General features: G+C 39.3%; 2 protein-coding genes across 2 annotated transcripts; one reads left to right on the top strand and one right to left on the bottom strand.

Annotated features, from left to right (window-relative positions):
- Positions 1-3920: 3920 nt before the first annotated feature.
- LOC146560692 (G protein-coupled receptor 4-like) lies at positions 3921-6173 on the bottom strand. Its single transcript, XM_085243165.1, has 3 exons — positions 5997-6173; positions 4542-4732; positions 3921-4419 (listed from the first exon to the last, which is right to left on the bottom strand). Exons 1-3 carry the CDS (start codon positions 6171-6173, stop codon positions 3921-3923), a joined length of 867 nt encoding a protein of 288 aa, XP_085099291.1.
- A 5155-nt stretch (positions 6174-11328) lies between these two features.
- On the top strand, positions 11329-22691 carry LOC146560691 (uncharacterized). Its single transcript, XM_085243164.1, has 3 exons — positions 11329-11565; positions 21815-22011; positions 22121-22691. The coding sequence occupies exons 1-3, from the start codon at positions 11329-11331 to the stop codon at positions 22689-22691; spliced, it is 1005 nt and encodes a 334-aa protein (XP_085099290.1).
- The last annotated feature ends 1254 nt before the right edge of the window (positions 22692-23945 follow it).

Raw genomic sequence — 23945 nt, 5'->3', positions numbered from 1 at the left:
ACACCTGTTTGCACACCTGTGTGGATCAGCATGCTTGCATTCCAAAGGTTTCTCCATGTAACGATCTGCTAGGGAGTGTGGGGAGCCATAGCCCCGTCCTCCAGGGTATGAAGCAGGTATGGAGGAGATCCAGGCCCCAGATATCCAGAGGCCCCAGAGTACAAGGACCCGAGGAGGACCACCAAAGGGAGGGGGGGGGGGGGGGAACCGTGCCACCCTCCTGGGAAGAGCTGAGTAGAGCCCCAAAGGAGAGGTCACCCCGCAGCTACGGAGCAGAGGCCAGAGGGGGTTGCAGTGGCGTGCCCGCGGGCTCTGCCGGCAGCCAGCTGTGCCAGAGAGGACCGAGCTTCAGGCCGAGAGGCCAGAGGCCTGAGGGCATCCCACCCCCCCGAAGGAGCCCAGCCGGGCCACAGGCGCCCAGCCCCGCCAATCGGCCACCAGGAGTGAGCCGGTACATACATGAGCGCCCAGCCCCAGACGACAAGGACCACCAACACACCAACGTCTGAGGGCATCAGCCACCGGCAGGGAGTGTGGTGAGGGGAGATAGGCCTCCGTACTTTAGAGGGCCTGAGATGTACCCAGAGAGGTTGAGTCTAAGACCCAACCAGACATATAGACACAGACGAACAGGCACACGCGGACACAGACGTGCATTCCCACCCCATATGCACAACCAAATACTCGGCATTCACCCAACGTGTAGACAGACACACATAGACACTGCACAGACAGTCGCACTCCCCAAACATACTCTATATCCCAGGTCCAGGTAGCCTCGCCCTCAGAGGGGCAAGCCGCACCTAGACCCAGGAGATGTAACCCTTCTCTCTGGGGTGTAGGCAAGCGGACCACCTCCTTATCTGCAGTAGCAGGGAGGCCCCGCATCCCAGACCCCAGTCTGACGGCCAGCACCTCCTCCCAGCCCCCCTAGTAGCACTTCCAATAATCAAAGCGCTTTACACATTCAATAATTGTCACGGTTTGCGGGGGCAAGCCGTGTGGAATATATATAGGACCAAAAGGCGGCAGCTCTGGTGCAGGTGAGTGTTTATTAACAACAAAAATGCAAACAACAAAGGCGCTAGGAACATGAAACTGAAACCTAAACTGGGTAAACTAACAACACAAACCAAGAATGACGGTGCAGGGAGGTCCGGGGAAATACATACAGGGAGACCGAGGGGAAACAACACAGACGAACCAGCAACAACTATGACAGAAGACACAACTTAAATACACTCAGAGAACACAGGGGGATTACATACAGGTGGGGACACAGCTGGGAGTAATTAACATGACGAGACTAGGGAGGCAAACTGAAAACACTCACATAAGACACAGACCTTCACAATAAAACAGGAACTTACACATGAAAGGACACAAACTAAGAAACGCAGACTAGATACAGGAACACACGGGCAGAACAGAGTAAACACTAACCAGAGGAAGAACAGAACCAAAATCGCGAAGAGAAAACACAAAACGCTGGGTCAAAAGGACCCAGGATCATGACAATAATCAAATAAATCCCGATTGAGATTGCCATAATTCATGCATGACAGGGTTAAATCGTGTGGTGCTGGTGGTGTATTTGTTTTCCAGCCAAATAAACAGATTTTTATTTAAACCATTCATCCAAATTGATTTGCATTCATCATGCAAATCAATTTGCAATTCATCGTAAGACGATGGCTGCAGTATCCCAGCTGCCATGGGGTGAGGGGTGGGGTACACCCTGTACAGTTCTCCAGTGTCACAGGACCAATACTCTTTTTAAATTTCATGATTGTTATAACCACATACTGAGCATTTATCATTAAAATTTTCCACTTACATTATATCAGACCATATATAATTTTCCTCAATTTGCACGTTTTTAGCTATTACAGGGGGTCCCGGAACATAACGCGATGGTGAAAATCCACAAAGTAGAAACCATTTGTATGTTTTATTACTTTAAATATTCTAAGCCATAAAAAGCCTCCCCACACTCTTGTAAAGCATTTCTAGCTCTGTCTCTCCCTCCTGTTTCAGTCTCTCTACGTACAGGCCTGACACCAACCTAAAGATGGTTCCCATGGTGAAATGGGAAGAGTCATCTCCTATTACAGGGAGATGTCCAAAAGGTGCGAAAGTTGAAATGTGATCTGGATATCTGAACCGTGGTCTTGCCTCAACTTTTTGACCAATCACATGAACGTTCAGTGTTTATGACACACAATAAAATTCCTTCCTGGATGCAGCATCCTTTGTCTCTCTGAGCTGTGGAGAACCAGAGGTCCATGGCACCATGAAAAAAACGAAACAAAAATTTTAACCGTTTGATAATAAATTTTGAAAACGTATAATTAAGCATATTGTCTTCTCTCAAAAGAAGAACATGAGAATATATAAAAGTGCATCTACCGTATTTTCTGTACCATAAGTGTGTGAATGTGAGAGCGAATGAATAATGGAATTGTAAAGCGCTTTGGGTGCCTTGAAAAGCGCTATATAAATCCAATCCATCATTATTATTATTATAAGGCGCACTGGATTATAAGGCCCATTAAGTGAAAAAAAACAAAACAAAACAGTCAGATAAGTCAAACTTTATTCTACATTGTTGAAGAGGGTAACATTCTTCAGTTGTAACACAGAAAATACAGAACAATACACTCACTTTTTCAGTTCATTCCTATTCCACAAATCCATCAAATTCTTCATCTTTGCAGCTGCTTTTTTACTATGTTCTACTGCTTAATTGATAGCCTTGAGTTTGAAATCTACTTCGTAAGAATGTCTCTTAACAGGTGCCATTTTGGGGTCCTTGTACACACACAATACGGTAATATTATGTTGATGCACAGTACTTATTACTCCATGAGGCTCCTGACTACGGTAGCCTTAATGCTCTGACCATCAAGTGGTGCCGCTTCATAGTTTACCAAAGTCGTACTAAAACATGTAGAACAGATTTTTGCGCGATGTAGCACAAAAAAATCGGTTTGAGGTCAGTAAGCACAACCAGAATTCATACATAAGGTGTACTGTTGATTTTTGAGAAAATTAAAGGACTTTAAGTGTGCCTTCTAGTCTGAAAAATACAGTAAATACATTGTTAATAACTTATTTAAATGATACCATGCAAATGTTATATATGAGCTCGTTAATGAAGAATAAATATTTATATCTGTATTTATAAATTGTAATAGAGAACTGAAAATGAGATCTTCTGAATCTCTTATTATCACAAAAATGGAAAAGAAAATTGAAAAGTTACAAGCAGTGGTAGTAAATCAGCGCACTTCAATGTTTAGATGCAAGATGATATTACACACACACCAGTGTGTTAGATCAATTAACCTGATTTCTTTAACTGGGACATGACACTGCACAATGGGATTTGAGTTAATTGATTTTATTCTGTTTTTATGGTTACATGAACAACAATAAAGACTTTTTAATTTATTTATTTTATCATATTTTATATTATCAAGTACAAACTGTATTTTTTGAAAATTGGTTTTTATACATGCTTTTCTAGACCACACTGCACTTTAAGAATGCAGAAATCAAAGGGATTTAAAGCAATTCTAAGAGTACATGTTGATTATTCTGTCGGGTTTTCTTAACATTTGGGGGGGAAAGTAATTTGTTGTTGGATCACTGCTGAAAGAGCAGATAGTTTTACAGCCAACGGCACAAAAGAGCAAACAAATATTGTCTCAGTAAAACTAAAATAGATCAAATAAGGAATTAGGAATGAAATGTTGATTGTATTAATTGATACATATAATATATATTTTAATCCATGCTAATAAACAACAGAAACATTGCCTGAACAGCCATTTCCCATTAAGCCAACAATCCAACAAAAAAAAGCTTCACTTATCTACAGTGAGGCAACTCGGAAGTTGCACAATTTCCTTCTGATTTTATGTAGTTGTCACTGAAGTTCTGAGATCATTGTTGTCCAATTTGCAACAACACAGACAGCCCAAAAGCTTGTCTAACACCCATTTGTTAATGAAAAAGTACATAATCAAGTCTATAAGAGGATTCAGCTGAACTAAACTGCAGGTAGTGTCATATACAGAGAAGAGTGTTTCATAGTCTATATCAGGTACCAGATAAAAACATTCCATAATGGTTCTGGGCACAAACACCAATATGTAAATAAGCACCACCAGCACCAAAACTGCCACAATTCTTCGTTTTTCATCAGAGGGGACACTGGTTGCAGACACGGCTTTAATAGTTTTAATAAGGAAGAAAATGAGAAGAGGGAGCGGAAGGACGAGGAAGGCACCAAAAAAGTTTCCATTTAAGAGGCCAACAAAAAAAGAAATGATCCAGACTAAGACACAGACCACCACAGTGACCTTGATGGTTCGTCTCTGTTGGTACCACACTGGATGGGCAACAACCAAATACCTGTTATACAAGAAAGACACACAGAGGAGTTGACATGGAGAGGTATTAAAAAGATATACTAATGAAAAGCAATAAATGCTCAGAGAATTACATAGCTACAAACACACAGCACAGATGTTTACCTTTCCATGGAGACACACACCATGAAGCCCACACTTGCCATCAGACCACAAGGATAGACATTGTGAAAGAATATTATCTGTGTGAGGTCGTCCTTGACACCTGACATGTGAACGACCATACAGAAGAGCTGAACAAGGTCAGAAATGTAAAGGTTGATGATATAGATTTGACTGATGTGACCATTTCGCACCTAAAGGAAAACAAAGTAAACTATAAACATGTTCAGTCAACACAATTTAGGCATTATGGTTTCCACATAAAAACATTTCATATAACATACTACACACTAAAGACTTGCAGATTAATACTTGGTCTGATTTACATAAATAAATACATTGCATGTTATTTTTTAAATGAAAGTCCATTTTTGTCTTTTTTTTTTGCCAGACTTTGAGCTTGGGATGGAGTATTACATTAAGAATTATGAAGTGAAAATGGGTTGATGTTTTGACATATACTACAATGGTAAAATACAAGGAAAAAGTAGTTTAAATGTGTTCTGTGTATTCAATGCTAAAAGAACTAGTACTTATATATACTTATATAGCACCTTTCTACTCAGCTGCACACACATTTAATGTTGTGACTCATTACCAGACTTTGTAACACTGAAACTTAGTTGCATAATGATACAAAACTATATTTTATATTTTATGTTGAATTGAATGGATTTGTCTATGTTGCTTTGCTAGTGATTGCCACTAATAAATTAAATAAATGATTGTTAAAACTGAAACTTTCATTGTGAGTACTGACAAAAAAATCATTTTTAGATCTATAAATGGTAAAATGGCCTGTATTCGTAAAGCGCTTTACACGTTCAGTTATCCACACATTCACACACTGGTGATGGCAGCTACATTGTAGCCACAGCTGCCGTGGGGCGCACTGACAGAGGCGCCCCAGGGCGCTGCAGTATATAAAAGCTGCAGTAGTAGTTGGGCTGTTGTCAGAGTACAGTCTAGGGTAGTTTACTAAAGCAAATGGACCCAAATCTGCAGTGTGACTTACAAACTGCTGTAAAGTCTTTGGGCATCCAAAAAAAAAAGCAGCAGCAAAATAACTGAAGCAGTTTCAGTTATTCCAGAGCTGTTCAGTGAGCTGTCAATAGTGTTGCAGTCTGTATTTAATAGGATGAATTCAAAATTGTAAGTATGCAGTGCTAACAAAAACAGACACTGCTCTCCTTACCTTCAAAAAAAAAAGAAAAATAATGGCTTTGATGTAATGTATTCTTTCCTTTGAACAGTTATGATGTTACAAAGTCACCCTTCTTAATTAAATCATATGATTTTTTTACCTTTTCACCTTTTATTTACTGTGGCAACTGAAATCATATTTTTTTTAATTTAATAGTCATTTTATTCCACTTCTATGAAATTTAGTCCCAAAGTCAAAGTGAATCATACAAAACCCAGATCGTAGTAAGACAATCGTATTCATAATATACACACCTTTATGCAAAGAAAAAAGATTGCCAGTGAGGTCAAAGGAAGGCTGACACAAACAATTATCCATGTCAAGGTGCTAATGCTGTCCTCATAATACCAGCAGAAGTCCTTAAAATCTGTGTAGTTGCCATAATTGTTGCAGCTGCTGCTGGTAGTTGAATTTTGAGTCAGTGAAGTCATACCAATTTTTCTTTAAAGAACCTTTAAGAGAGAAATTAACGGTTAATAACAGTGTTCAGCTGCATGTTGCAAACTAAAGAAAATTTATCACTAACTTCTCTCACTGGTGTTTCACTGTTGTTTTTCCAGCTTAACTGTGCTTCTCAATATGTTGCTTTCTCAATGATACATCAAACAGAAACAACTATTTGGCAAAATATTACATTCTGAGAAGGCTGAAAGGCCTGAGCTTTTAACCCCAAGAGCCACAGTGAACTGTCACAGCAACAGACTAAATGTAGTATTGGACTAAAAGCTCGTTCGCATGAGTCCAAATGTTCAGCCTTTGGATTGGTGAAACTAGACTTTTAAGACTTATAGTTCTGTCACTGTTTTTATTCAGATGTTCCCAGGCATGTCTCGGCTCCCTCTATTTCCTCTTTTTCTGTCAGTCCATGTCTTAATGTGTGTCTCTGTTTTCCTATTTTACTTTGACAGTTTCACATCTTATGTTATTGTGTTCAGTTTTTCTTCCACCCACCTGATTATGTTTAAACTCTCCCAGCTGTGTTTCCACTTCCCTTCTCACCCCTCAGTGTATTTAGTCCTCTTTTTCCCTCTGCCCATTGTTACGTCGTCCCCCATGTTGCAATGAAGCTACCTTCTATAGTTCCCCCCTTTGTGTTTTGAGCCCTGCGTTTGGATCCTACTCCTGCCTACCACACCGCTCACAGCACCCCCATGACACAATACACATGATTTATACCTCATATTTCTATAGACACAAATAAAAATAATGCAACTACAGTTTTGCAAATACAAAGCCTGAAGTTTATAAGCATAGTTACCTTTGATTGTTTCAAGATCACTCCTCAGGTCTCTACACCAGTGTTTGCTGCTTTGTCCTCTGCATTAAAAACAGTCTACAATAAATATGAAAAGTGATGACAACGTGCCACTGGCTGATAGTTATCAACACCGGCCCTTCTAGCCACACCAGGTCCAGGTGTATCCATGCTACTTATTGGCTAAACATCTGACAAAATGTCTGTGAGCCAATCATTTCGCCTCATTTTAAAACAGTTCCTTCCTCTGCTGCCATCAGCTATCATCTCTGTCAGATCAACAGGAACGATGTTCACAACAACTGTTCTGATGTATGTTGGCCCGGTCTTTGCATGTTTAAGCAACACTAAACATAAGAAACAACTTTGCATTTTGTTTTTAATCCATCTATCTTCCCTAAAAATCGTCCCTAGCAATGGCCCATATGGCCCTGTGACCATATGGGCCAGTCAAAGTTTATTTGTGTAGCTACACTTTAATCAACCTCAATTACAAGTTCTACAACATATATACTATATAAAACAGTGACTGAATAACAATAAATATACACTAAAAAAATCGAATAAAAGAAGTAAATAAGCCAGCATTAAAAAGGCTTCATGGCATCTCTTGATAAACCTGGACCTGAAATTTCCAGGAGCAGCTGGTTCATAGACCTCATTGCTCTGTAGGATTTTAAGATTTCAAAATTTGAATGACTTCCTTTCCTCACAGTTGTGCTGTCACTGTCTGCTTACACAGAAGCTGTAAAAATTATTTATTTAACTTTGGAGCCTATTTTATGATAGATAAAGAGTAGAGAGAATAATAAAAAGGGGAATGACATTCAGGAAATGGTCCTGGGTAGATTCAAAACCAGATTCCTGCAGCCATTCTGATTGCCAACTCACCCATACCTGGGACTGGAACGTTACTTTATAAGTAAATAGTGTTATGTCATTTTGAATAATGCTAATGTTACCATAAACTAGTTGAGGGTGAGGAGAAGAAGAGAGACAAAAGAAAAATTCTTCTATAACAGATCAAATTAGTTTACCACATCACATCCTTTGAAATTTATAAGGTGAATTTTGCAAACAACAAGGAATACAAATTTAAATATGTGGCCTTTCCCTTTTTTTTCTGGGCAATGATCAAAGTTTCCTGTAAATGGTAAATGGACTGATTCTTATACAGCGCTTTTTTACTCTCCCAGAGTACTCGAAGCGCTGTGTACAGATTTTTCATGTCTGTTACATTCAGTGCCGTAGCTCCGCAAACGCACATAACGCACACTGCGTAGGGCACCAAATGGCCGGTAGGGCACCAAAAAAATCAGGGTCGTAAAAAAAAAAAGTAAACCATATTAATACTATAAATATCATATGCATTAATATGGTTAAACAATACAAAAGCAACATAAAACAATTTTCCCGAGAAAAGGGGTGAATCTGCTTTGTGCCCTGTCTCCAGTCTCCTCCTGGTGCCCCCCCACTCCCAGTGGTCTGTTCTATAATTGGTAAACACCTGTTTGAACATGGCCTCGAAACGGCAACAGGAGTCGGGAGCGGAGAAAAGAAAGAAGAAGAGGAAGCGTGATGAAACTCAGGCGTCGCTTGCCGGTAAGGCAATGTTTAAATAATAATAATAAAAAAAGTTCATTATTGTAGCCCTTGCTTGCACGCTCATGTCCGTCAACTCTGTGATAGCTCCTGTTAGCAGTGTTCATACTGTGTTAACAAATGTTGCAAATGATTGATGTTGGGTAGTTTGTTTACGTTGTGGATATGAATATAGAATGGACTACTAAAAGCAACTCATCATGGTCACTCAATTGACGGTTTTCAGATAACGTTAGCAATCGTGACTCACGATTGCTAACGTTATCGTGATTCGTGAGACTAGCATTTCCCTCCTCAGGTTGCTAGCTGGCTAACGTCATGCATGCTACTGATTAACCTTAACTTTGGGATAGGTCAGTGATGCAGTCAAGTATTATTATCAGATTAGACAAGATTACTTTGTATGTTGCTGCATTTCAGGATATCTATAAAGACGCATATCTTATTTATGCCATTGACGTCTGAACACATAAATAGTTCTCGTCTTTCTTTAGGTTCATAGATCAAGGGTGACATCTGTTGGTGAAACTGTAATATGAAACCTATATCTTCCAGTAATATAGATTTCCTACTTGCGCATTTATATCAAATTATGTACAGCATGTTTATATTGCCATTTGCCATTATGAAAATCTATACATGTAAAATATAGTTAGTAATTTTTAAATGTACCAGTGACTTACTTAATTTATTAGTCTTATAATGCAATCTTTCGTAGGCCTACTGTAGATTCAAAATTGTATTTCTGTAAAATCCCTGAATATTTTCTCTTGTATGCAGGGTCAATGCTTAAATATGTTCAAGGAGGATCTCAAGGACAGGATGAACCATCCAGTAGTAGTGCCATCCCTGGACATCAACCACCAGCCATTGTAGACCCTGCAACAATCCCTAGCCAAGAAGAACAAGAACCATCAACCACCAGTTCAGGTACAGTTCCATACACAAGTACCACTGAGAGTCCTGTCACTGAGAGACTATCAGAAAGTGACACTGTGGAGACATGTGTGCCCCCTTCAACCGATCCTGCTCTTTGGCCAGCTCACATTGTAGATGCTGATCGTGTTGAAATTGTGCGGAGAGGTCCTTTTAATGTCAGCTCTGATTTTAATTTTCCAAAGGGGCCTGATGGAAGAGCATTTCACACTAGCCTTAAGTTCAAAATTCTTCCCAATGGAGAAAAGGTTCACCGGAGCTGGTTAGTGTACTCACCGCAGAACAATGCTGTGTTCTGCTTTGCATGTAAGCTTTTCAGTGTGAAGGATATAAAGCTGAGTACAGAGGGCTTCAGTGACTGGTCGAACATCAACATCCGTTTGAGGGGTCATGAGTGTAGCCAAGACCACATACAGTGCATGCTTAAGTGGAGAGAACTGGACACACGGCTAAAGAAAAGCATGGCAATAGATCAACAGGAGTTGACCTTACTAGAGGCAGAAAGGAAAAAGTGGCGAGAGATTCTCAAACGATTACTCTCAATAACTCTCTCACTGGCTTCCAGAAATTTGTCTTTTAGGGGCTCTTCTGACTGTCTTTATGAGCCGGACAATGGCAACTTCTTGAAGGAAGTAGAGCTTATGGCAACATATGACCTTGTAATGGCAAATCACTTGGCCAACATAAAAGATGAAGGTTCCCACACACATTACCTCAGCCCTGAGACACAGAACGAACTAATTCAGATTATCTCTTCAGAAACATTCCGCGCCATTGTGAAGCAAATCCAGTTGGCAAAATACTTCTCCATCATTCTTGACTGTACTCCAGATGTGAGTCACACTGAACAAATGTCAGTCATAGTACGCATTGTTTGTTTCCAAGCACAACCAGATATTAAAGAATACTTTCTTGGCTATATAAATGTGGAGCAAACAACTGGCCTTAACCTGTCCAATGTTGTCCTTGACAAGTTGAAGGAGCTTGGCATTCCATTTGAAAACTGTCGAGGACAGGCCTATGACAATGGGGCCAACATGAAGGGGAAGAAGCAAGGTGTTCAGGCCAGACTGCTACAATTAAACCCGAGAGCATTGTTTGTGCCTTGTGGAGCTCACACGATGAATCTGGTCATAGCTGATGCTGCCAAGTCCTCTCCAGATGCAACTGGCTACTTTGGGTATTTGCAGAAGTTGTTCAATTTCTTTTCCAGTGCCACCCAGCGATGGGCCATTTTAACAAAACATGTGAAATTGACACTTAAATCTTGGAGTGACGTTAGATGGGAAAGCAGGCTTCAAAGTGTAACTGCTGTCCGGAGTCAGACAAAAGAAGTGAGGGATGCTCTCCTGGAGGCCAGAGAAGCTGTAAGTGATGCAGTCGCAAAGGTGGAGGCTCAAGTGCTTGCTGAGGAAGTAGCCTCATTTCGATTTTTGATTTGCTCCATCGTGTGGTGTGAACTTCTTACAATCACAAACCAGGTGAACAAGTTACTACAGTCCAGCTCCATGCAGCTCGATGTTGCTGTCAGGCTCATTGACACTGCCAAAAGTAACCTCTCTAAATACAGACAGTCTGGGTTTGATGAGGCTGTGTCAGCTGCCAAAGAACTCTGTGAGGCCCTGAACATAGAACCACAGTTGAAGGAGAAAAGGCTCAGGAGCACAAAAAGGCAGTTTGCATATGAAGCTGTTGATGAGCCCCTCCATGATGCCCTTAAAAAGCTTGAGGTCACATTTTTCAATTGTGTTGTGGACTCTGCTTTAATCTCCCTACAGGAGAGGTTTGAGACCATGAATCAAGTGAAGGAGAAATATGGAGTGCTGCTTGATTTCAGCAAAGTGAATGGGATGTCCAAGGAGGATTTAAAAAAACACTGCACTGAAGTACAGAAGACACTGACAGATAAGGGAGTAGCTGACATTGATGGACCTGAGATGATGCAGGAAATCATCAACCTTCCTCAGCTGCCACCACAGACGTCTGCTTTGGAAATGCTGTCATTTTTACATGACAATCAGCTTCAAGAGGTATATCCCAATCTGTGGATTGCTCTGCGTATTGCACTGACCCTGCCTGTCACAGTTGCCTCTGCTGAGCGAAGCTTTTCAAAGCTCAAACTCATTAAAACGTACCTGCGTTCATCAATGGGGCAGGAACGTTTAAGTGGTCTGGCTGTTATCAGCATCAATGTTGACGTGGCTCAGAAGCTATCATATGATGACCTTATAGCTGATTTTGCAACCAGAAAATGCAGGCGTGTGCTTCTCTAGGCCCTAGAGAGGCACACCACGCCTGCATTTTCTGGTTGTCAGAGTATGCCCTAGAGTCTAGGGCATACTCTGACAACGAATTGTAAAAATGTTTAACATAGTTACTTAAGGAATGTGGCTTTTGTGTTCAAATTCTTATTTTTCTTATTTAAGTTTCTTATTTAAATTCTATTGTGAAACTATTTGTAAATATATTAATAATAATACTATTATATTATATATATTATTTTTTTATAAAAAAAATTACACATTATTGCCAGGCTCTTTGTTCTTGTTCCAATGTTCAATTTTTGTTTCAGTATTTATTTGTAACAGTATTTTTAACCTCCTTTAACCTTATTTATTTAACTGTCATGTTTGTTGTTATTTAATTAAACAAATTCCACTGAGAAATTCAAAAGTATTAATGTTTTTTTTTTTTTTTCAGTGGCGGGGGGGGGGGGGGGGCACCATAAAGCATTTGTGCTTAGGGCACCCAAATGGCTAGCAACGGCCCTGGTTACATTATGGAGTAGACACATTATTTGTCCTACTATAAAGGTTTTGTGAAGAATGAAAGGTTGAAGACATAACTGCTTGGAGGCTTTTAAAGAATGCTATTTTTATAACAGCATGGAAATGTTTTCCTATCTGAGCTCACATCTTTTTCCTGGAAAAATGTAAACTAAGCCCGCAGCTTGTGTCTAATTTATGTCTTTTGTATGACGCTCACTGCATGTGTATTCACAACATGAGACAAATGAATTAAGTAAAGAATTTTAGTTGCTGATCTGATCAAACAGCTGGAAATGACAAACTTTTCCTTTAAAATTGTTACAGACCAAATCACTCAACACATCAACACAAAGTTGCAATACAGCACCATGCAAACTTCCACTCAAAGATTGTTACACTTACTTCTGTGTTGACTATTAGCACAGAACTGTTTTCACATAGTTGAGACCAGGAAGCTGAGTTGCCCTTTCTGTCCTTTTGTCATCCCCCAAAACCCAAATCCCATAAAGATTGTGTCTGCTCCCAAACCATCAGAAAACTAAACAAAACTAGCAAAAAATAAAAAGATTAAAGCATAAACATTGACAAAGAAAGAACAATATAGTATCTTGCCCTCAGTGCATCATGGGAAGCCCCAGCAGCTTAACTAGGAGAGGATTGCGGGATACCTGACTGTTTTTATATGCAGAAAAATCTCTAAACTCTCATTTCTCTCAGAAGTCTTGGAAAAAGTAATTCTCCTTCAACTTTCATATATAAACATACCAACATACCCTAACCCATACCAACAAAGCACAGAGTGTGCCCTCCTAAAAGTATACAATGAAGTAGTCCTGTCAGTAGACTGTGCCATCCTCATCCTCCTCAACCTCAGTGCTGCATTTGATACCACTGGTGAAAATATCCCTGTCCCCCAGCACTTCACTGGTTTACCTCATACCTGTAAATCTGATCCTTCTCTGCCAGCACTGCAAACTATTCTTCTACAACAACAACACTTTGCTACGGGTACCTCTGGGTTCCATCTTAGTTGCTATATTGTTCTCTCTATACCTGCTTTCTTTAAGGAAAATATCAGTAAAAGTAATTTCTCCTTTCACTCCTTTCACCTTCACAAGACAGCTTCTTCCATCTGTGCTCTGTATGAAATATTACATGTTTCCTTTGTGTGAGAGATTGCGAAATTGTCATTCATGCTCTCATTTCCTCTCAGAGTACTGCAATTAACTTTACATTAGTCTCAATCAATCCTCTCTTTTCCATTTTCAGCTTGTTCAAAATGCTGCTGCTCACATCACACATCTCACCTGTTTCAGCTTCTCTACATTGGTTGTCGGTGAGGTTTGGAATCGATTTCAAGACCATCCTGTTTGCCCACAAAGCCCTTTTCTACATCTCTGACCTCTTTATTCAGCTTTCAGGTCCCTCTGGTGCGATGCTTCTGACTGTGTCTCACTCTTGATTTAAACTCAGAGGGTGAGCGTTTTGTGTGCCCTCAAACTGTGGGACAGCATTCCCCTCACAGTCAAATCTGCTAGAAACAACCCATATTGTTATGGTTAGTGTTGAAAGCTGCTGTCAGCAGTGTGGTAACAACAGTCTCTTTACTCATGAAATTTCCTATCTTTAACTACACTTATATTTACTCACTGACATTTGAGTCTTTCTGAGAGCTCATTGTGTCTCCTGTGCCATTTTTCGGCCATGAGTGTGTGTGTTTAGCACCTAATAAATGTACCGATTTATTTCTTATCTATTACCTTGTTTTTTAATTGTTTTGCTTTGGTTTTTTTTTTCCTCTTCTCAATTTAACCGTTGCACAGCACTTTGGTCAACACAAGACCCTGGCTTCTATCAATGTTGTGATTAGAGCTTGTTCCTGTGCTGCCATGATTAGCGCCTCTGTGCTGTCTTTCCTTTAGTCCAGTTTTTGTATCTGGCAGTGGTACATACTGTGCAGGATTAATGTTGTTGCTGTAGAGCCTGGTGGTGTGGATCAGTCCACCAATGTCTCATTCACTCCTGAGATAGAGCTTGGTGTTATCTAAGAAGAGAAGCTAATCCCTCCTTTCCAGCAGCTTTTGCAACCCAAATTATGATCTGAATGTGATGATGTGCCAATTTTGATTTCGTGAGAAATAGAAAAAGATCAACAAAATACATCTGAACCAAACAGAAGTTATCAGGTTTGCAAATTATTTTGCATTCCTGTTTTTCCAGAGAACCCAGAGATGTGGCGCTTTTGTATTTATCAGGAAATAACATCAGTTATGCAAATGTAAACTATCCTAAAGCTTCAGACCAACAACTTCAATGACTTTCTTTCACTGCAGTTGTTTCCATGCTGATTATTTATAGACTATTTCAAAGATTTTGATACCCTCTATCACAATGAGGATCATTCATAAATAAAGGTTTAATAAATAAAGGTGATGTGATATGGTATAGTAGATTGGAGGAGAAAAAAAGTGAGGACAATTAATACAAAGTGTTTGGTAGTAAGGAGGACATCAAAAGAAACCACACTACGACACAGATCACCACAGAGGTCTTAGCTGGGCAGGAAATCATCAAGTACCTGCAATGCAAGAAACACAGCCTTGGAATCAGTAGCGGTTTTAGATACGGGCGACACGGGTGGTTGCCCGGGGCGGCATGGTGTTGGGGGTGGCATCACGGGTCTCGGCAAAAAAGAAAATGCTCGTACTCATGCTGCCCCGATGTCAGCCAGCGCATACTGGGAATGGTACAGGCAACGATCAGTTTTCTATTAATTTGCTGGGAGTAAGGGCGCCCTCCGTTTGCGAGGTGCGCCTGCTGCTTGCGGCGCGGAGAGGGCGGGGTGGCGGGGGATTCTCTGGCTGGCTGGAGCAGCATCTAATAACCAACTCGCAAAATAAAACAAATAAAAACAAACCAACAAACACGAAAACACCAGACATTATGATACAGACTTATAATTTGCACCAATGTTTTTTTTCGAAATTCTGTACACGAAAAGTGAGCGCGCGAGCCCTCGGTGCACCTGCTCGCTGCTGAAGTCAAAGTAAACTTTATTGTAGAGCTGAGCAATATGAGATTTTTTCATATCACGATATGTTTTTTTCATTTCAGGCGATAACGATATCTATCACGATATAAGCCAAATAACTATTTGTAAGATTTAAATGTGCCGTTGCTCACAAGTAAAATGTGAAATAATCAGCAGCTTGTTTTTATTTAAATATTTATTTCCCATAATAAGTTCAACAGGGTAGATGTACTTAAGGAACATGAGACTTTTTCAGATAAATAAAGGCAAATATTGCAAACTACACAAAAGGCAGCCGCTAAAGCGTTTAAGTTTCAAAATAGAACAAACGAAACAGACTAAATTGTCAATTCCACTTAGAAACAAAATATTAATTCTAAAAATAAATCTTAGTTTGTTTTACAGAAGAACAGACAAAATTGACTAACTTTTGTCAATATCAAATAAACTGAGAACTAAAAGGAAATTCTCAATCTCTCCTTGTTGTATAGCTGAGCTTTTCAAACAGTTTTAACAGTTACTTTAGTCTGACAAAAGCCAAATGACGAATTAGCGCTTCCAGTCAGAGACTGAGGCTACGTCCACACGTACACGGGTATTTTTGAAAACGGAGATTTTTCGTTTTCGTTTTAAAAAATAATCCCGTCCACACATAAAGGGAGAAATGAAGGAAAACGCTGCTATGAACATGCCAAAGCAGCAGGTGGCGCTAGATTCCTAACCGTGCAGAAATGTTGGCCAATCAGAAGTCTAGAAGCCTCGGTGGGAAATAGTAAACATAGCTGGGGCATAGAAGCAGAACCGAGTGTATGTGTGGAGGGACTAACTGTGTGTATATGTAAGCATTTAAATACTGCAGAGAGTAGAATTAACAGTAACAGTATTGTAGAAATTCATTTCACCGAAACAATAACGTGGCGCACAGTGTGACGTCAAAAAATGCGCACACCTTTGACGCTGCGTTTTCTCCGTTTTTCTAGTCCACATGTAAATGCAAAAACGGAGTTTTCAAAAATATCCACCCTGGCCGGAGTTTTTAAAAATCTTCGTTTTCAGTGACCAAAAACGCCGTTTACGTTTGGACGAAAGGTGCAAACGCATAGAAAAATCTGCGTTTTCAAAAATACCCGGGTACGTGTGGACATAACCTGAGCATGCACCAGTTTATTGTATTTCCAGACTTGCTTTCGGCACAATTTACAGTGCACGCTACTCTGTTTTTTTGTCAGACTTGAAATAGCCGAAATACCTTCACACTACGGAACTTCTTTGGCTCTTCCGTTCGACAATCTCTCCGGCGTTGCAACCATCATCTGTTTTCTCTTCGGTCACGCTCGGTTGATTTTTCTAGTCGGCACACTCATTTCCTCCATTACCCGGGCGGTACGGTGGCTGGCTGCTTCCCAAACAAATACACATGTGCGGCTTGGCACTTGTGCTGTACGTAACAAGTCACGTGACGTGACGCTGCGGCTGTGATTGGTTCGGCTCTGCGCTGCTTAATTTGGATTGGCTGTTCTTTTTTTTTTTTTTTTTTTTTTTAAGAGGACAAGAGCGGCGAGGTCTATCGCAATAGTTTAATTTTTCTATCGAGAAAAAGTTATATCGCGATACATATCGTTATCGTTCTATCGCCCAGCTCTACTTTATTGTCATCTCCGCTACCTACAGTCCAGTATATAGAGAGACGAGACGACGAGGCTCCAGTTACAGCAGTGCAAGTAAAAAAACAATAAATATAAGAAGAGTAAGAAAATAAATATACACTTTAGGACTAGAGGTAAAGGGATCAACAACAATTTAAAATTTACAGTTTGATGATTTAAAGTCTCACACAAGCCGTCGAAAGGGGAGGGGCCTGCTTCTTCCAAATAGAGCACATTTCATTTATAATGTTGTAAATCCAAGCCCATTATGTATTCATGATTTGAATCCTGGGTTGTGTGAAATCTCAGAAATGCACCCTAGACAAAGTGAATCTGTGAACTAGGTGTAGGCCTATTAGGTTATGTTGTGGTGATCCTCGAGTTGGGGGATTTGTGTTCATACTGGAGTGCAAAATTAAAACCAATGGAAGATGGACAAGAAAAGTTCAAAGCCATCAGGTCCTCGGTTTAGAAAAAAGAGAAAAGAAGAGGAGGAGAAACGAGCAAAAGATACAGGTAAGCAGATGTGTCATTGGATAATGGCAGGTCATCCTGAAACAATCAGAATCAGAATACTTTATTAATCCCTAAGGAAATAAAGTGGGTTACAGTTGCTCCAAGAAGAAATGGAAAAAATAGCAACCGTAACAGACTAAACTCCAAACAATACCTTATGTTACAGACTTTAATATTAATTAGTCATTGTCAATTCTTTATTTGTCCTGTTCTCATTGTATGACAAATTATGATGGCTGTTTGGTAGCCGTTTGCATACTATGCATACTCTGTCTCTCTTCATGTGTGTGTGTGTGTGTAAAACCGTTTCATGTTAATGTACAGTCCTTAATGTGTTTTGTGTGTGTGTGTGTGTGTGTGTGTGTGTGGGGGGGGGGGGGGGGGGGGCGCGCAAGAGGGAGTGTTCACCCAGGGCGCCATTGTAACATTGTAACAGAGATCCTGAACACATGATGATAAAATACCATACGATATAATCTCACACACACACACACATGCATTAACTATTATTAACTATTGCATTACTTTAGAAAAATGTTTAACCCTCTGGGTTCCAGGGTATAATTGGCCATTTTTAACTACAGGGTGGGCCATTTATATGGATAATAACATGGGAATGGTTGGTGATATTAAAGTCCTGTTTGTGGCACATTAGTATATGTGAGGGGGCAAACTCCTCAAGATGGGTGGTGACCATGGTGGCCATTTAGAAGTCGGCCATCTTGGATACAACTTTTGTTTATTCAATAGGAAGAGGGCCATGTGACACATCAAACTTATTGGTAATGTCACAAGAAAAACAATGGTGTGCTTGGTTTCAGCGTTTAAAGCCTGGACTTACTTACATTACTTTAGAATGTAAAAAGTGACAAAAACATTAGCGTCTGGGAAGCTCCCAGCAGCTTAACTAAGAGAGAAGTGACACCTGTCAGGACACCTGACCCTTTTTATATTCAAAAAACCCCTCTAATAATATTTGGAGGGTAAGCAGACGACAGCATACAGCAGTTCACTTTACGTTGGTCTCAGTCAGTCCTCTGTGTCCCGTCTTCAGCTTGTCCAAAATGCTGCTGCTCACATCTCACCTGTTTCAGCATCTCTACGCTGGTTGCCAGTGAGGTTCAGAATAGATTTCAAGACCCTCCTGTTTGCCTACAAAGCCCTTCATGGTTTAGCTCCTTTCTGCTTTCTACATCTCTGACCTCTTTATTCAGCTTCCAGGTCAATTGATCAGATGTTTCTGACTGTGTCTCACTCTTAATTTAAATGCAGAGGAGATCAAGCGTTTTCTGTGCCCCCAAACTGTGGAACAGCTTTCCCCTCACAGTCAAATCTCATAGAAACAACCCATATTGTTCTGGTTAGTGTTGAAAGCTGCAGTCAGTAGTGTGGTAAAAGTAAAAAAGTAAAATTTTATTTATATAGCACCTTTCAAGATAAAATCACAAAGTGCTTTACAGAGGCAGAAAACAAACATTAAAATAAAAAACAAAACAAAATCAACCAAAAGCGAGTTTAAACAGGTTTTTAACTGCTTTTTAAAAGACATGACTGGTAACAAAAGTCTCTTGACTCTTTAAATTTCCCATCTTTAACTAGAATTATATTTACTCACAATTTACCTTCAACACAGCACTAGAGCTTGTTCCTGTGCTGCCATGATGAGCGCCTCTATGCTGTCTTTCAGTCCAGTTTTTTGTATCTGACAGTGGTACATGCTGTGCCGGATTAATGTCGGTGCTGTAGAGCCTGGTGGTGTGGATCTGTAAATCAGTGTTTCAGTCATTCCTGACATAGAGCTTAATGTCATCCATGTAGAGAAGCTAATCCCTCCATTCCAGCAGTTTTTGCAAAACAAATTATGATCTGAATGTGATGATGTGCCAATTTTGATTTGGGAGAAAATAGATCTGAACCAAACAGAAGCTCATATAATTCTAAGCTATCAGCCGTACAAAGTTTGCAAATTATTTTGCATTCCTGTTTTTCCAGAGAACCTAGTACCACCATGTGCAGTTCTTCTATATTTATCAGGAAACTAGATCAGTTATGCAAATCTCAGTTATCCTACAGCTTCAGGCCAACAGCTTTAATGACTTTCTCTCACTGCAGTTGTAAGATAAGACAACTCTTTATTGTCATTGCACAGTCATAGCTAGTACAACAGTACAACAAACGATAAGCTAGTTTGTTTACAAGTTTACAAGTCTCAGAAATAACCTTCACATCTGGTTTGTGTTACAGGAGAAAGCAGGATAGAATAATTTTCTTTGAAATTGTATCTATTTATTAGATTAGATTGAAATGGATGAATGAAGAATGGTTTACTGGAGTTTTGGTAATTTGTAGTGTAAAATATCTGAATGGTCAAACTGACTGTAAGCTTTTATGCATTTATTTGACATTTTCAAAACGTAACTCTAAGTTTTTATATTTAATGGATGAAGAGGTTTACAACACAAGCTAAGAAAAGAATGTGAAATTCTATTCAGTTGTATTTATATAAATGAAATCAAAGCAGTGGCCTTGATGTGGTTTATATGATAAGATAAAGAACCTACAATAATCATCTATAGCTAACTATCCTAGTCAATGTTTTTTTTTTTTTTTTTTTTTGAAGAAAGCGCCATCTCTTGGTATATCACCTTCCGGCCTCTCACGTCTCCACAAAGAAGCAACTCCCCTGCAGAGACGTTCTGCAACAGGCAAAGGAAACAACAGTGAATATCGTCCTTTGAGATCATGGTACACTATTAGCTAAACTATGATTTTAAATGTCTATATTTATGTACAGGGTGTCAGGAGGGTGTTTCAATTATTTTACAGATTTAGTAGTCAGCCAGTGAGCAAAGTTAATCGTCATAGTCAAGTCACTGTTTTGTGTTGTGCTGAAAGACAGAGGTCTGCTCAGCCTGCTGTACTCGCTCAAGATTAAGTTAAATTTATCAGAAACATGAAGTGGAAGTGGAATTAATACTTAATCCTAAACAAAGCTGAACACGAAAATAACATTGAATAAAAATGGTTTGACTATTCTCATCAAAGCGTGTGAATGTGCTGCCACAGGGGCTGTGGGGTGGAGTTTATAACCCACCACAATTTCCTTTTTCTGATTCGCTCTGATAAAAATATCTTAAATGGCACAATGCTGAATTAACTATTGAGTTGGAAGCTGCGCTGAAGAAAGTAAGGCTGATTTTTACTTGTATATATATTGAAGATACAGGAGGCGGTTACTTTATTCTTTTGAGCTTCCTTGTAAACAGCATGAAAGCTGCTTAAATGAAAACCAAATGAAAATATATTTATTGATTATGCTTTATTTCTGCTTAATTTTGTACTTAACTGATAGGCTTGTGGACAGATCAAACTACCAAGGGCTTCCTTATAGGTATATAATTTCTGTAGTCAGGTACCAGTTTAATAAGTACAGCTTGCTAATTCAGTTAGGTTCAAAGGTTTAGCTTTTTTTTTTTCATCTGTAGAAAACAAAATCAGTGGAAAATTGATTTATTAGTCCAGATGGTTTTGACTCAATATAGGACACGTTCAATTTAATTCAACCAGTATTTTGTTTTTCCCCTTTTGTTTTATTTTGGCACAATTTTCTTTCTAATATCTTTAGCTATAATTTCATATCAAAATAACAACAATGTTGATCTGCTCACTATTTTAACACCTCCTGTTGCACTCAGGCAGATCCTTTGGTAAAGAGAAGAGAGTGGATAGAGCTTTTATAGCAGATCCATCATACAGAAAGTCAGCTGGAGATGGATATCTTGGATATAATGTTCCTGATAAGCGTCTGTTTCTGCCTTCCTTTAACTTTGGTCACTATGGCAGTGACCTGTTGGGTGTTTTTTGTGGTACGTAAATGAGAGACTTTCATTACTTTCTATGTCTCACTCCTGCTGAACTAATTCACTTTTACAAACAGTCTAGTTTTATAAAATTTTTCCACTTTTGTCACTTTAAATGTTCATTTTCTGAGTTAATAGTTCATAAAGTTTAGTTCTGAATTCATCCGTCCATTTTTTTTCTGCTTCTGAAGTGGAAGCTTATCGTAGGTGTCACAGTGTGAGAGGTGGAGTGAAACCTGCACTGGTCACCAATCTGTCACTCTTTTTAATTCCATCAGACCATTTTGCAGCTTTTACACATTTTTGAGTTTCTTATTAGTCTAAATCACACTAAAAATATTTTCTGGACACTTAATACAGTTGTTATTAAAACACTAGCTCTCTACATCATTTTCTGTAAACATTTAAATGTTTAGTTCTGAATATCATGTTTATTACTGCATTGATATTTTCTGCAGGTACGAAGGGAGCAGGTCCCCATAACCTACTACACAAACCTCTTAATCTCCAATCTAATCCAGTTCAGCATGATGATCATCATTTTGATCGTCAAAGAAAACCCTGAACAAGTTCTCTATCATTATATTGCTCTTGGCATTTTTTGCTGTGCCGTGTTTGCTAATCTTGACTTCAAGATGTGCATTGCTACTGAAAGGTACATGTCTGTCTTTCTCTGTCTGTATTGCATTCAATCAAATTCTCAAGCGTCCCTCTAAAGATAAATGTCCTCCTGTAATGATCAGTATGTCTGTCTTGTGTTGCAGGTGTTTGGTCATCACCCGTCCACAGTGGAACTGCATCAGACAAACTAAAGGTTCTGTGCTGCTCTCTGTTCTGGTTTGGATCCTGTCTATTATCACTGTACCTCTTGCTGTATTCTTCTATGTGATTTTACTCCCTGTGTTAATTTTTTTTGCCCTCGTTCCTTTTTTCCTGTTCGTCTTCACTTTGGTTTGGACCCTCAAAACTCTGCCTGCTGCCACCTCAGTGCCCACTGAAGAAAAACAGAGAATTGTAGAAATCTTAGTTCTGTTGTTAGTTAATCATTGTCTGATGTTCCTTCCTCCGATCATCTTTTATATTGTACCAATTTCACTTTATTTTCTCATTCCTATCTTTCTAATCTACATGAATTTATTTCTGTTCAATCCTTTCATGGATGTGATTTTGGTTTTTCTCATATGGAAAGACCCCATCGACAATCAGCTGTTGTCTCTGTGCTGCTACACTATGGACAACACTGCTGGAGAAGTAGCTGCAGATAAAAAGCTACAGCTACAATGCTGCAGTGACTGTAACAGCACAGTGGTGTACACAGCACTGCAGCAGATGTAGCTGCACATAATCAGACAGGTGGTTGATTGTAACATAGAGAGAGAGAGACAAAAGGGGACGATTCTGTGAAAGAAGTAGATAAATTAAGCAAACATCAACCTTAATAAATGTAGTAAAGTGGACATCTGAGATTTATCTTGAGAAATTTAGAAGCACTATTCTTATTAAAAGCTTCATCGGTTATTAACCAGCTGAATTCAGTTAAACTGGGGAAGCAAGAAGCATGTTTTGTTTATTGATCAGATGCTATGAATCACGAGAGAGAGAAAAACTCTGAAGACCTACTTAATGAGCGTACTATTCTGCTCCTCTGTGATTTGTATTTCTTCACACATACTAAGAAAGCGCATGGCACATGAAAGCCTGGCTCACAGTCTCTGTTCTAGTTCATCCCAAAGGTTCTATCAGGTTTTCAGGACTGTATGCAGGCCAGTCTAGTTCTTCCACACCAATCTTTCTCTTCCATGTCTTTATGGACCTTGCTTTGTGCAGTGGTGAGCAGTCATGTTGGAACATTGTTTATAGTGTTTGCTGCTTCAGATTATTTTACGTTTTTAATTTGCAAGTAATATATTGAGTTCTAAATAAATTTCATTATTTTCTGTTTAATTTGTTTTGTAAATGCCATTTGAAAATTGCACTTTTGTCTTCTGGACTTATGCGTGGATATTTTCATTACCTGTGAGTTATACTGAAAAGTCTATGCTTGACTGTGACAGGGTTAGTCTTAAAAAAACACCTGGTTTGTGTTGACAACCTGTGTTGACAGAGTGTTTTGTGTGTTTTTGTAAAAAGTTTAAAATTAAAATTCCCAATAAACACATTTTATCTTAAGATTGGAGTATTTTTGTCAATTCAAGCTCAGTCACATTTAAATGTGTCGGGGAACCTAAAACTGTGACTATGAGCGTGCAGAGGAAGGTTCTTTTTTGTTCAGTAAAACCAGAATTCCAGAAAAGTAGGGACATTCTTTAATGTGAACAAAATGAAAATCTATGTGTTGATGATAAAAGCCTGAAAATGTATGTGCGCATTTTAATCTTACATAGGATATATAAAATATTATATGAAACGGTTGATCTGAAAAAACACTTGTGACTTCCAGTCATGCGAAAATAAAGGTTCTGTGCAGAAACTTCCACCCAACCATTCTCTTCGCTTATCCAATTCAGGGTTTTTGAGGGGCTGGACCCTGTCCCAGCTGCCACAGGGTGAAAGTCTGTGTACACCCTGGAAAGGCCTACTGCACCTTCA

This window comes from Mchenga conophoros, linkage group LG13 (genome assembly GCF_057382185.1).
Source record: "Mchenga conophoros isolate Kocher_MC1m ecotype Shallow Benthic linkage group LG13, M_conophoros_male_GT1.1, whole genome shotgun sequence".
In the NCBI taxonomy this organism is placed as follows: Eukaryota; Metazoa; Chordata; class Actinopteri; order Cichliformes; family Cichlidae; genus Mchenga; species Mchenga conophoros.
Note: the sequence above shows the minus strand (reverse complement) of the source record. Positions and strands in the feature narration are given on the sequence as shown.

What these genes read in the sequence shown, in the direction of transcription:
- LOC146560692 (XM_085243165.1), bottom strand. Translation starts at nt 6,173, where the DNA reads ATGACTTCACTGACTCAAAATTCAACTACCAGCAGCAGCTGCAACAAT. An exon ending in TCTTTTTTCTTTGCATAAAG is followed by an intron (nt 4,733 to 5,996) that starts GTGTGTATATTA and finishes GTTTTCCTTTAG; the next exon opens with GTGCGAAATGGTCACATCAG. An exon ending in GTGTGTGTCTCCATGGAAAG is followed by an intron (nt 4,420 to 4,541) that starts GTAAACATCTGT and finishes CTTGTATAACAG; the next exon opens with GTATTTGGTTGTTGCCCATC.
- LOC146560691 (XM_085243164.1), top strand. Translation starts at nt 11,329, where the DNA reads ATGAATCAAGTGAAGGAGAAATATGGAGTGCTGCTTGATTTCAGCAAA. An exon ending in ATGACAATCAGCTTCAAGAG is followed by an intron (nt 11,566 to 21,814) that starts GTATATCCCAAT and finishes TATTTTCTGCAG; the next exon opens with GTACGAAGGGAGCAGGTCCC. An exon ending in ATGTGCATTGCTACTGAAAG is followed by an intron (nt 22,012 to 22,120) that starts GTACATGTCTGT and finishes CTTGTGTTGCAG; the next exon opens with GTGTTTGGTCATCACCCGTC.